This window comes from Pieris brassicae, chromosome 14 (genome assembly GCF_905147105.1).
Source record: "Pieris brassicae chromosome 14, ilPieBrab1.1, whole genome shotgun sequence".
NCBI classification, from domain to species: Eukaryota; Metazoa; Arthropoda; class Insecta; order Lepidoptera; family Pieridae; genus Pieris; species Pieris brassicae.
This window is the reverse complement of record NC_059678.1, coordinates 2610849-2623863: the sequence shown is the minus strand read 5'-3', so window position 1 is coordinate 2623863 and position 13015 is coordinate 2610849. Positions and strand designations below refer to the sequence as shown.

The window sequence follows — 13015 nt, the reverse complement described above, 5'->3', positions numbered from 1 at the left end:
GTTAAAAGGAAATCGGACAATTAAAGATCATATCTACAATTAAACAAGAAATTGTACTAGTATACGACTTATTTTCTTTCATATATGTTAGGTAGGTATCAAGGCCTGCCGGCCTGTTGGGAAGCTTTGATTTTTATCGATATAATTAATACGACAAGACAGGGCCGAGAGGTTATAAAGGAAAAGGTTTAGAAATCCTAAAACATAGTACAGCTCCACGCTTCCTACGCAATAGCACAGTCTTAATAAATTAACAGAACTTTATACTCGTAAGCTACTTTTGATAGCATAACAAATGTATAGAGAAAACCTAAAATACGAAACCAACGTTACTTCGTAAAATAATTTCCTTCCTTAATATACTTCTGTACCACAAAGAACGGTTCTGTGGCAGTCGCTACACAATCTTATACTAGAATAATAAGTCCTGAGTACATACCTCGTTACAATATCTTCTTCCCAGGAAGAAAGGCACACAATATTATCAATAGTAAGGATTAGGAGAAATTCTATTAATTTTGGAACAAAGAGAGGTTAGACTGATGCTAATACCTTGCCTCTCGATAGTTCTCAAAAACGCACTAAACACTCACTATACAATTCTAAATAGTGGACGTAGCTATTATCAATTATAATTAACAAAAAGATATATCAAAATAAAAATCTGTCTAACGTAGCCCGAGTAAATCTCAACAATGACTCAACTAACAAATGTGACGGTCGGCCGAGAAAATATATTTGGGATCACCTTCATCAAAAATTATTAAATTTAAATTATGTATTTCGAACAACTTAAATTACCTATTTTACGGAATAATGAAGTCATACAATTGAATGATTTATGTATTAATTTAGATAATATTGCGATAAATAGCTAAAAGTTAATTCCTTTGTTCACTTTTTATACATACGGGTAGATAAAAAAAGATGCAATTTTGCATTAAATAACAAATTTACGTGCATAAAACTTGTCTAATAACACTTAATTTACTCAAATGTCGAACGATTTTGAATATTATAAAAAAAATAGTACCTACATCTTTAGGTTATAAAAATGGGGAAAAAAATATATTTCGCATACCTCGTGGGCGTAAATCTTTTACAACAAGGATATGATATACCGTATCAGTTTCTTCGCTGCATCCCGTTCTTGAATCTCTGAATTGTTAGCGGTAGTTGATTTAGTTCTTAGGGTAGGAAATTAAATACTTCAATGATGACTTAATTCACTATAATTTACTTCACTGATTTTACGTGAACTGTATAACTTCAAACTTGTACGAAGAAAAAGCCCGTGCGCATGTGTCACAACCTCTTTTATAATCACAACTCCCTCCTCCGACTCGACCATCCCACTTCGGGAAAATGGTCGAGTCAATTCGTAAGAACTCGTAAACAACCGAACGAGTCAAATGAGTAACTATTGCACATGCGCACTTGTAGCAAGATTCTTAAGAATAAGTTTCATGAAAAAGTTTAGAATTTAATTAAATTAATATTAGAAGCTAACAATAGTGTTGCAATAATCAAATTATTTTTCTTAGTAACATTTATAGTATTGAAAAACAAAGTCCATTTAAACGACAAGATATATAAACATGCCCTGTATTCTTTACTCTAAGCGTGTCGGTCATTGCGTAAATATTTTAATTGCATTCCAAATCATTTAATAGGATTTTACAAAACGAATCTTTCAATCACGTCACTTTCAATTATGCTTGTTGTTGTTGTGAAGATCATTTTAACAGAGTTACGCTATATCTATAAACATATTAGTCTGAAGTAGAAGTTTTGTATTTGCAGTTATGCAGTTAAGAAAATCGGATTATACCTACACAAAACACATCTAATGTTGTGTCAACTGTCAATTGACGTCACATTTCGTTTCAATCAATGGCGGCTCGATATATGAATATGATGATAAAAAGATTTGGAGGAACTCGAGGAATCTTACAGGTTTTTAATAAAAACAATTTTAGTTCGATATATTTATTTCAACAACATTAAAATACGTAATTTATTAACACGAAACTACAAACTATATTGAATTACGTAATTATTTTTTTGGTGACTGATGACCACCAGAAACATATAGAACCTCTCCATATATATCTCCATGCTCATTTTCAGCTTTACATCCGTAGTAGCCTGTGTCACTCTGCCTCAGCCCGACAATTGACAGATCTGAAGTGGTACTATTCCCGGCTGTTGTAGTTGCAATCTTTATATGCTCCGATGAAGATATAGGCTTAGAATTGAATGTCCACGATATTTTCGGAGCTGGAACACCTGTTGCGTTGCATGGGATAGTAACTTTTTCCCCGGTGGCTTTTACTTCCCCGGATGGAATGAGCTCAGGATGAGGGGCAGCTGTAAAAAAAAACAAAATTAACTGATAATTACTAGGAAAGGTTGGTTGAATAGTTATTTATGGATAGATCTTGGCAGAGTTATTAAACGCGTAGATGCTTTTTTAAATATGTATATAGAAATATATAGAGCAGTGTTGGCCTAGTGGATTCAGCGTGGCTCTCATTCCTGAGGTCGTAGGTTCGATCCCCGGCTGTGCACCAATGTATTTTCTATCTATGTGAGCATTTAACATACGCTCGAACGGTGAAGGAAAACATCGTGAGGATACCGGCTTGCCTTAGATCCAAAAAGTCGACGGTGTGTGACAGGCAAAGGAGGCTGATCACCTACTTGCCTATTCAATTCACAAACGATCATGAAACAGATACAGAAATCTGAGGCCCAGACCTAAAAGGTTGTAGCGCCATTTATTGTTTTTTTTTATATAGAATTATAAATACTTTGTATATATAAAAAATATCAAATTTTATTTTGAACATACGATTTAAAATCGGTATTAATCTTCGTCTTAAAAAAATATGTTTATTGATGTTTTTAAGTACAAATATATCTGGACGATTTTATTGACGCGAAAACTATTTCGCTCCCAGCGATGATTTCGTGGTAAGATTTTGCGATCTCAAAAAAACTTTTCCATCTTACTTAAAAATCTCACTATCTGGTATAGAAAAACTCCCAAATATTTGGTACTTTATAAGCTATATCGCGAGTATAAAACCAGTGGCGTAACTGTACCATCTTTGCCCGTGGCAATTTCTCTTGATTCCCTATCAGTAAAAATCGTCATGTTGTACTCAGTTTAATTTTAATTAACTTCGAGATTTTCATCGTACTCAATTACGTGTAAACGTTGTATATGTCCCACTACCATGGGAATGGTCTTTAGCCCGCCCGTTAGCCCAATGCGTATTGCATTCATCCATAGAACATAATTTATTCATAGACATAGACTTAACATTTATTACTAACAAAACACACACACAGAAACACATAAAATAACAATAATGAAAAAATAAAAAAGAATAATAATCGAGAGATAACAATTGTTTTTTAAGAAAAAGGTTGAATTGTAAAATGCGTGTGTGCTGTGGTCGTAATTGGTTCTGGCTCAGCATTATGCTGAGGGGCAGAGTTGTTCCACAGCGCTGGTAATTCTGCTCTGGCAGACCACAGCAGCTAGTTTGCGCCTCAGTCGCAAAAAACAAATAAGAATCTAATTGCAACGAAAATTTGATTTTAGTTGAAGATTTTTCAACGGAGGAGGAATATTATTCCAACATTTTGACGCGCTATATTTAAAACTCTTTCTGAGAACTCCTGAGAATACTCTTCACTTTATTCTTGTTACCATTACTACGCCAAAGGAGCTTTTTGTAAAGATATTCAGGTTGTTTAGTATATACTACATCAAATAAAACACATGGCAAATACGATTTTTGTCGACCTTTCATTGTTTAAATGTTTAGGTTGTTCAAATTTACATCATCTATTCGCTAGCTTTTCGGTGAAGGGAACGTGAGGGAACCTGCATACATTTACAACGAAAAAAAAAAAAATTGAGCTTGCGGCCTCTTGGGTCGGGGGCTTGAGGCATTTTGCCAGCCCTGCCACACTATTGTGACGCCACTGCATACAACCGTTATAGCGGAAGAAAGCTCTTTCTCCAACCTAAAGTGACATCGACTACTCTAACCAGTGACTGACTCGAAACCCTAGTGGCTAATGTCGAGAGGTCAAAATAACTTTGTTACAAGGTGTTATTTGAACTTTTACTTACCCACGACATTGAGTTTCATACTGTGTTCTTTCGATGCGCTAGCATTGTTGTGTGATACGCAAAGATAAGTTCCGGCATCTGTTAACCATGTGTCGCGAATGAGGAGGCGTTTCCCCCTGCTTCGGTTGTATGGGGTCACGCGAGATTTCGGAGGTCCATTACTATCTTCGCCGTCTTTGTAATAGTCCTGCATTGGTTGAGGGCTGCAAAAAATAACAAATTTATAAGCAGTTCGCTGTTCAGATTTCAATGGAATATTGACTGCTGACACGGCTCCGGTGGTTATTCCAAATTTTCACAGCTGACAGCTCACTAGAATAATATAATGTATATTTTTATGTAATAGGAGGCAAACGGCTTGTCTGATATTAAGTGATACTGCAGCCTATGATCACTCAAAAGTCCATTGGTGCATAGACAGGGATCGAACCTACGACCTCAGGGATGAGGGTCGGACGCTGAAGCCACTAGGCCAACACTGCTCAGCCAGAAAACCCAATATAAAAATGACACATTCTAAATTTAAATGTATTTCGTTAATTTTCAATTATAACAGTATTTATGGCCAGAATCAGTGAAATGCTGACGACAAAAAAAAATACTGAAAAGAAAAACCAGTGTACAGCTGGAGCATAAACTTTTATGTTCAGAATGACACGCAAAGTCTTATTTCATAGCTAATATATATATTTGAATCTATAAGATTTATTAATACTCCGTGAAATGTACATAGAAATTTCCGCTTTGAATACTTTAGATAAGAAGCAGCGATAATAGATATATGTTTATAAATACTTAACCATTACTTTCATATCAATGGTTTGGTATTTATTTCCTTGGAATGTTTAGTTTCCAACTAATATACCGAATAATAATGTAAGCTGCCATACGGAAAATTAGCTCGTGGTTAAAGCCGTCCGGTAAACTATTTTTTTTTATTTATCGCCAAGTTACAGTACTACCATGATTTTGACAAAACTTAACTAGTCTCGTTCAAGTATTTGTGTAAGAATCCGGACGTTGCGTAAAAAAGTATGGCGCGTAATAGACAAGAATTCTTTACAGAAATTTGACACATCTTGATGTGACGTGTCAGCTGTCAAACTGATAGACTGTCATTTTACCAATGCATGTCAATATACGTGACATCATCTATATACATATAAAATTAAGAAAATTGCGCGGAAAATTAGAAAATTTAAGAATACTTTTATTACAATAGCAATTTTTTGTTTCAGCGAATGGCGTCTTTACAATTCAAACGTCAATCGTCAAATCGTCAAAGAGGATGTAAGAAAAATGAATATCGTTTAAAACAAATGCTTCGATCAGAGTTATTATATTGATAAAATACATATAAAATAATTACAGTCGCTGATTGTTTGTGGCATTAATCTTAAAAATCCATGATTTTTACATGGCCAGTTATATGTCGGAACTATTTATATACGCGCCAGAAAAACCGACAAAGAATGTTGTATATCATAAAGCAGTTTTAGTTAATTATAATTTCGAACTCAATATTCATAGTTAACACCGCTAGTCTCATATAAAATGTCTACAAAAACTGTACTTCCTAGATCCTGCCTACTAGACTCTTAATTATGATTTGTTTCTCACATCAACAACTATGTTTACGAAAACCTGAGTTTTGTATCGAGCAGCTCGGTCATACGATCTCTATTAAAGCTCAGACTTGCTTAAGCTTTCGCGGAATATGCTTTATAATTTAGTCAAAGTCAAATCATTTATTTCAATTACACCTAATAAAAGGCACTTTTGAAAGCCAAAATTACAAGTACTAGCCCTCCAAAAGTAGTTTCATATAGAGAAGAATGGGCAAAAACTTCTTACTCCTTGTAAAAAGAATATCCACAGCGTTAAATCTTACATCATGAGCACACCTCACGTACAGATACCGGCAAACTTCTTGAGCATTAAATAAGGGAGGGGGAGAAAGTTTGCGCATGGCACACAGCGCGGGACGCAAACGTCAACTGATTTACCAATCACGCGATCGACACGTCACTCTAACAAGGCCCTTCCCAGTGATATCTAAAAATCGCTCCTGCGCAGGCAAGGGACATTTGTTCGATATGTTGGCCGGTATTAGGTATTACGTATTTATACATTTTTATTGATTTTTCCTTTCGTAGATGTTTGAACCGATTTTGAATATATGTATTCCATCTTTTTTTTATGTAGAAGGCAGACGGACAGGAGGCTCACCTGATGTTAAGTCATACCGCCGCCCATGGACACTGGCACTGTCAGAAGCCAGAAATTGCCTTATGAAACGCTCAGTTGTGAAACGACGGACGTCAAGGTGATACGTATGGTATTTTGTATTCTGCCTTGACGTGTTTTGGTATATTATATTATATATGTTTAGTATATCATTTCGTTAGCTGTAGGGTTTAAATAAATGTGTCATCCAAGTACTCACTCGCCACCAAAGATGCAGTGAATAAATACACGGTCGCCAACTTTCACAGTCATATCCTTGCTAGTGTAAAGTTCAACTATTTCACTCTCGCCCTTGTTGGGTGTTACTTGCTGTATAACATATTCAGCTATAGGAACATCTTTATCAGGAGAAGCCGGCGTTCGAGCCAGACACACATACTTGAAGTTCTTGTTTGCATCTTCCTTTTCGACACTGGTTATATATAGTGTGCCTAAAATGTAAAGAAATGTATAATTTAGCGGGAATAAGCGCCAATTATATGATATGTCAAAATCCAATCCCGTGTGTCAAATTTTGACGTTTCAAAATGTTTTTGACACATGCGAGTCACATCGTAAATTAATAGCTAATTATAAAACATAGTCAGTCATCCATCGTTATCAAGACACTTTTTGTTTAACGTTTATTTTGTAAATTGTATTGAGGTAAAATTATATTGAATAACAGTCCACAACGAAACTCAAGACAGTATAAGGATTCGACAGGCGAAAATGAGAGGGACTGTTATTTACTATATACGAGACTTCGGGACGCCCAAAAAGGGCATTTATCGCCCATGGACACATTTTAGTTGATGCGTTGCCCGCCTTTGAGAGAGGAGGTGGACAGTTGGAGGTGGCCCTCCAACGATTTAAAAAAATAGCACGCTTCTGTCAGTGGGTCCTGCCCTGGAATCATCAGGGAAGACCCCCGCCGGGAAGTGATTCCACAGTTCACTAGTTCGCAAAAGAAAATGTCTTGAAAAAGGTGAATCGACAAAATTTTCAGTGTCACGTGACCCACGTATAATCAGGTCCATTCTAATTCGTAGCTCATCTCATCTAGAGCGCGGTCAAATAAGCCGAACTAACATCTCGAACTCAACAATCTAGAGATTACATACGCCCCCAAATGGGCAGGAGGCTCACCTGATGTTAAGTGATACCCATGGACACTCTCAATGCCAGAGGGCTTGCGAGTGCATTGCCGGCCTTTTAAGAATTAGTAAGCTATTTTCTTGAAGGACCCTAAGTCGAATTGGTTCGGAAATACTTCAGTGGACAGCTGGTTCCACATAGTGGTGGTGTGCTGCAAAAACTGGTTTGAAAAACGCTCAGTTGTGATTAAAGTTTTAGAATATGGCCATTAGTATTTATCACGTCTTATACATATTCTTCACAATAACAGTGTCTTAATAATAGTAAATAATAGTTTCTTTTTACTACACTTTTCATCTCTATTCATCACAGCATTAACAACAATTGTACAGAAAGAACCAATCTGAACCCAAGGTTATATAATACATACCTTCAGGAGCGAACGTCATCCTCACATCGGAAACCTCAGTCGAAATCAACGGGTCGAAGATAGATGTTAATCTCCAAGAGATCTCGGGCTTCGGGTAGGAGTTCGACGCGTCGCAATTCAGTTTAAACGGCTTACCCTCAACTGCCTTGACATATTGGATAATGGGAGCCTCATTGTTAATGTATGCCTGATTCACATTTATAACTCTTGTACTGGCGATCCCGTATGGTGTTGAAGCAAAGCATTGGTAGCGACCGGCGGTCTCTGGTGTGGGCTTCAGGAAGACCAAGCTGCCTTCGTTAGGACGCTGGACAGCGTTGACATCGTTCAATGGCTGACCATTTTTGTGCCATTTAAATCTGTGACAAATAGGCCACAACTTAATTATGATATCTTAACAATTAACACTAATACGATAGAACTTCACTATACTACCTACCTATAATTCTACAAATAAAATACAATATAATGAAAGGCCGGCAACGCACTTGCGAGCTTTCTGGCAATGTGAGTGTCCATGGGCGGCGGTATCACTTAACATTAGGTGAGCCTCCTGCCCGTTTTACCTCCTATTACATAATATATATATATATATATAAACAAATAAATGAATCAATGGCGCTCCAACCTTTTTAGGTCTGGCCTCAGATTCTGTATCTGTTTCATGATCGTTTGTAAATGAATAGGCAAGTAGGTGATCAGCCTTCTCTGCCTGACACACACCGTCGACTTTTTGGGTCTAAGGCAACCCGATTTCCTCACGATGTTTTCCATCATCGTTCGAGCTAATGTTAAATACGCACATAGAAAGAAAGTCCATTGGTGCACAGCTTACCACCTCAGGGAGGAGAGTCACACGCTGAAGCCACTAGGCCAACACTATTCTATATATGTATACAGTTGTATATATATAAATAAGTCTACATCGATAGTTTTCTTTTTATATATGTATTTCGTAAGTGGCGCTTCGACAAGTTGGAGTATCCACGCGGTAGGTACATCCAAAAGTTGTGACTTCCACTTCAGGTTCTTGCTTGGAACCCGGACACCCAGTCTCTCCATAATGTACCCGACCCGAAGTAGGACAGAGACAAAGCAGCATCTCTTCTGATGCGTAGCTAGTAGCCCACCATACCCTACCTCATGAATCATTCCGCAATGGATTCCGCGCAGTAGTTTTTGGGTTTGACTTGTTTTTCATATAAAAGTTAGTCATGTCAATTTTGTAGACATAATCAAGCTCTCCAACTCGTGGCAATCTTAAATCTCTCATCGTTAAGGCAGCGTTCGTAAGAAACGTTTTCCTTCGACTGTCTGCAAATCAGACTATCACGAAAGTCGTTTCTTTCTGGTTAATATACAGACACAAAATGTGTGCGTGTACTAGTGTACACACGTTAGAAGTGAAACTTATTTATAATCTTATTTTTCGAAAAAAGATCTACTATATGCAACTTTACTGAAATTGGTTAAATAAGTTATTATATTGTAGACATAATGTATATAATAATACAATTATTTCATTTTACCTTACTACTACTAAGATTATTACAGAATTTCATTAATTGTAATAGATTTATTACAATCATTGTTATCGTAATTATATATTTTTGTTATTAATTGCTTCGAATCTCTTCGAATCAACCGTGGTAGGGACAGGAAAAAAAAGCACGTAACGGAAAAATGTGACGGTATTTTTTTCCAACGCCGATAAAGAAGTTTCACTTCAATTATATTGTAAAATAAATATAATATATAATATTGTATTATCTATACAGGGTATAGAAGTCAGAGTAATATTGAAAAGGTTTTGATTTTTATCAAGGTGACTTACGTGGTATTTCCATCTGGGTTCTCCGTAACACACTCCAATAAAAATGGTACCGACACACGGAACAACACTTCCTCCGGTGCTGGCTTCAAGATGGGATAGGCTTGATCTTCTGCTGAACCGCAACCTTACAAAGTAATATAAATATGAATTACTGTTCGTTTGCCTCGCTAAATCGAGAATGGCTGGACCGATTTGGCCAATTATGATCGGGGAAGGTTTGATCGGAAACATTATAATACTGTGAAAAATAAATAAAATCAGTTGCTACAACATTTCTAGGTCTATCGCTTTTCTGTATCTGTTTCATGATTTGTCAATCTAATAGGCAAGTAGGTGGTCAGCCTCCTGTGCCTGACACACTGTGGTTTGCGTCTAAGCCAAGCCGGTTTTCTCGCGATGTTTTCCTTCACCGTTCAAGAGAATTTTAAATGCGCAATAGAAAGTCCATTGGTTGGTACACAGCCCGGGATCGAACCTACGACCTCATGGATGAGAGTCGCACGCTGAAGCCTCTAGGTTGACACTGCTGAAAATCAGCTAACACAAATATAATTCCAAAAAAATTTCCATTTGTCGACATTACAGGAGACCAAAAGAATCTCTATCTTCGGAACCTTGTCTAAAGAGACTCCATTTAACATATGTTTTTCTAAAGATAGCATGTAACTTTTAATGTAGCTATAGCATTATGTATGCAATTAAATAACTAGCACGACTGAAAATAATATTTTGGAAATAAACAGGAAAATAAGAATGTTGAAAATGTTCCTCTCAAACAAAACAGAATCATTTAAAACATATATGTAGAGACATATATGTACAAAATACAAAAATATTAAGAATTAAAAGTGATAATTTTTGAGTGTGTTCCGATCCGATCTTGCCATAACTAGAGAAGCATATTCAGATCTATATCTTTTTATATATGCGTTTATACGTAAAGAACGTTGACTTACCAAATATGGCGCCGACGAAGCAGATTCCTAACACCGCTCTTAAACTAATCAGCATTGTGCCTGAAATTATTTTAAGTTGTTTATTTCTGAAAATCAAAAATACAAAATTATTTGTTTATTTTCAGAAAAAGGTTTGTATAAAAAAAATTGATTACGTGTGATTGAGATGACCAAAGAATATGCAGACAAATTGTATATGCATTGAGGTAAGTTATATGACATTCGAATGAAATAGCAGGGCACAACTGATTTATATCGTAATTCACGTTTATTTTATTAAAATTGCTGTATAACCTAGTAGGTACTCAAAGACTCCGGTTAATAAAAAACAATATTAAAATAAATTAATCAAATTTCTTATTAAAATACTATTTATCGAACTTATCTAATTTTATTGATAAATACAACTACCAAAGGGGATTTATTTTAATTTAATTAGTAAGAAAAAATATCTATAACGAAATTATAGATATTTTTTCTTATTATTGTAAATATTAATATCAAATATACTCTATGGGAAATTTTGATAATAATCGAAAATAATTATAATCTGTGACTTACCGTCTCCGTATTGGCGCGAAATGTAATAAACAATCGCACACATTCGCTGTATTTATATTTCACGATGCATCATCTTGTGAATTACCGCGGCAGGTGACACATATGTGTATAAAATAAGGCTTTTTATACATATTTAGTTAAGACGTTTTCCTGTATTGTATTTTTTACTTCGTTTTAAAATATTTGTTAAGTCGTTATGTAAAAATAATTTATTTTTAAAGTATTTTACAATTTATTTACCCGAGTTATAAACACGCTACTAAGCGCACGCTACGTAGTCAGGGCATGTAGCAAGATTGTCAGACGAGCGATGGATGGAAGAAACAATACAGAGGTAGACCGCTTACGAGATGCGGTTTGTCCATGACAGAGATACCTGGAGATCCTTGAACTCCTTACCTATGGAGGGGTTCTTGCAAACCAATTAGAAATTACATATTATTTAGAACAGATAAAAATATTGTATTTTTTTAAATTATAATCAGATTTACTTTACATTATTTTGTAAAATTTATTTTTTTATTTTATTGAAGTGATAACTACATATGGGAACGAAGCTTCGTTACGGAACGGCGCCAGTCTCTCACCCATACATTTTCAGTTTATTCCTACATTTAGATAGTGAAAAAAGTTTTTGAACTTTTAACATCACAACCAACTATCATTTCGATCTTTGTCCTTTCATTAAAGGAAAATAGTGTCTATCTACCCTTACGTTAATCTAGTTATTGCTTATTCACATTAGAAATGATTAGGTAAATTCAATTTTGTATTTTTATTTTCCTTTGAAGTCACTTTTCCGTAAGGATAAAGTAACAATGTCCGTTAAAATACCAGCGGTAATATATTACTGTATCTCTTACTTGTATGAAGTTTAGCTTCGTAAGATATTAGGCATAGTTGAGGAAAAACAAAAAAAGACAAAGACAAACACAAAGACAAAAAGAAAAAAAAACGAAACGAATTTGTATGGAAATGGTCTCGTTACTAAACGTAAGCTATACATTTTTTTATAGTTATTATTAAGTTCGGTGGAGGTTCTAGAGATTAAAAAAAATTAACTTATTTTTTAAAACTGGGTAACAACTGACTTTAATGGCTTAATAAATAAAATTATTAGGGTTCATAAATCTAAATTACACCTATGTTATTGAATAATATCGGGAATGTTAAAATACAATTTCTAAGTGTGGAAAAAACTACAACATTGCGTTCAGATGTATGGGTTATTTACATTTGGTTTACGCTTCTAATTATTGCCTAAAATAACTATGTTAACTTATATATATATACTATAAAATGTTAATTTAACTACAAGAAATAAAGATAGTAAATTTAGGTTAAGTAAAGTGCTCTGATCCCACTAGGATTCCCTGTGTTGTGGAGAGCCAGTCTATTCCTTTTAACATGTAAACTGTATTTACCTTTATGATCCTTTATAACACAAATTTATATTTAAAGTATTTGTGCACGATAAGAATATTTTCTTTATCAGCATAGGACAGGTTGAAATGATATTCTTTGAGATTTTTAGTAAGTGTACAGATACCGGCAAACTTCTTGAGCTTTAAACAAGGCAGTGGGGAAAGTTTGCGCATCGTACACAGCGCGGGACACAAACGTCAACTGATTTACCAATCACGCGATCGACACGTCACTTTCCCATGTGATACCTAAAACTGCTTCTGCGCAGTCAAGGACATTTGTTCAAAATGTTTGCCGGTATTAATGGAATTTTAAATAGAACTTTTTTTATAAAA

At 35.2% G+C, this 13015-nt stretch overlaps 1 protein-coding gene across 1 annotated transcript; it reads right to left on the bottom strand.

Annotated features, from left to right (window-relative positions):
• Positions 1 to 1973: 1973 nt before the first annotated feature.
• LOC123718178 (hemolin-like) lies at positions 1974 to 11366 on the bottom strand. The gene is made up of 7 exons (XM_045674617.1): positions 11256 to 11366; positions 10695 to 10780; positions 9739 to 9862; positions 7905 to 8263; positions 6597 to 6828; positions 4151 to 4353; positions 1974 to 2370 (listed from the first exon to the last, which is right to left on the bottom strand). The coding sequence occupies exons 2-7, from the start codon at positions 10747 to 10749 to the stop codon at positions 2057 to 2059; spliced, it is 1287 nt and encodes a 428-aa protein (XP_045530573.1). The 5' UTR covers positions 10750 to 10780; positions 11256 to 11366; the 3' UTR covers positions 1974 to 2056.
• Between the last annotated feature and the right edge of the window lie 1649 nt (positions 11367 to 13015).

Coding starts and splice junctions, on each gene's coding strand:
- LOC123718178 (XM_045674617.1), bottom strand. CDS start 10,749: ATGCTGATTAGTTTAAGAGCGGTGTTAGGAATCTGCTTCGTCGGCGCC. Junction 6,829..7,904: donor GATGACGTTCGCTCCTGAAG/GTATGTATTATA, acceptor TTTACATTTTAG/GCACACTATATATAACCAGT. Junction 4,354..6,596: donor CACTGCATCTTTGGTGGCGA/GTGAGTACTTGG, acceptor TATTTTTTGCAG/CCCTCAACCAATGCAGGACT.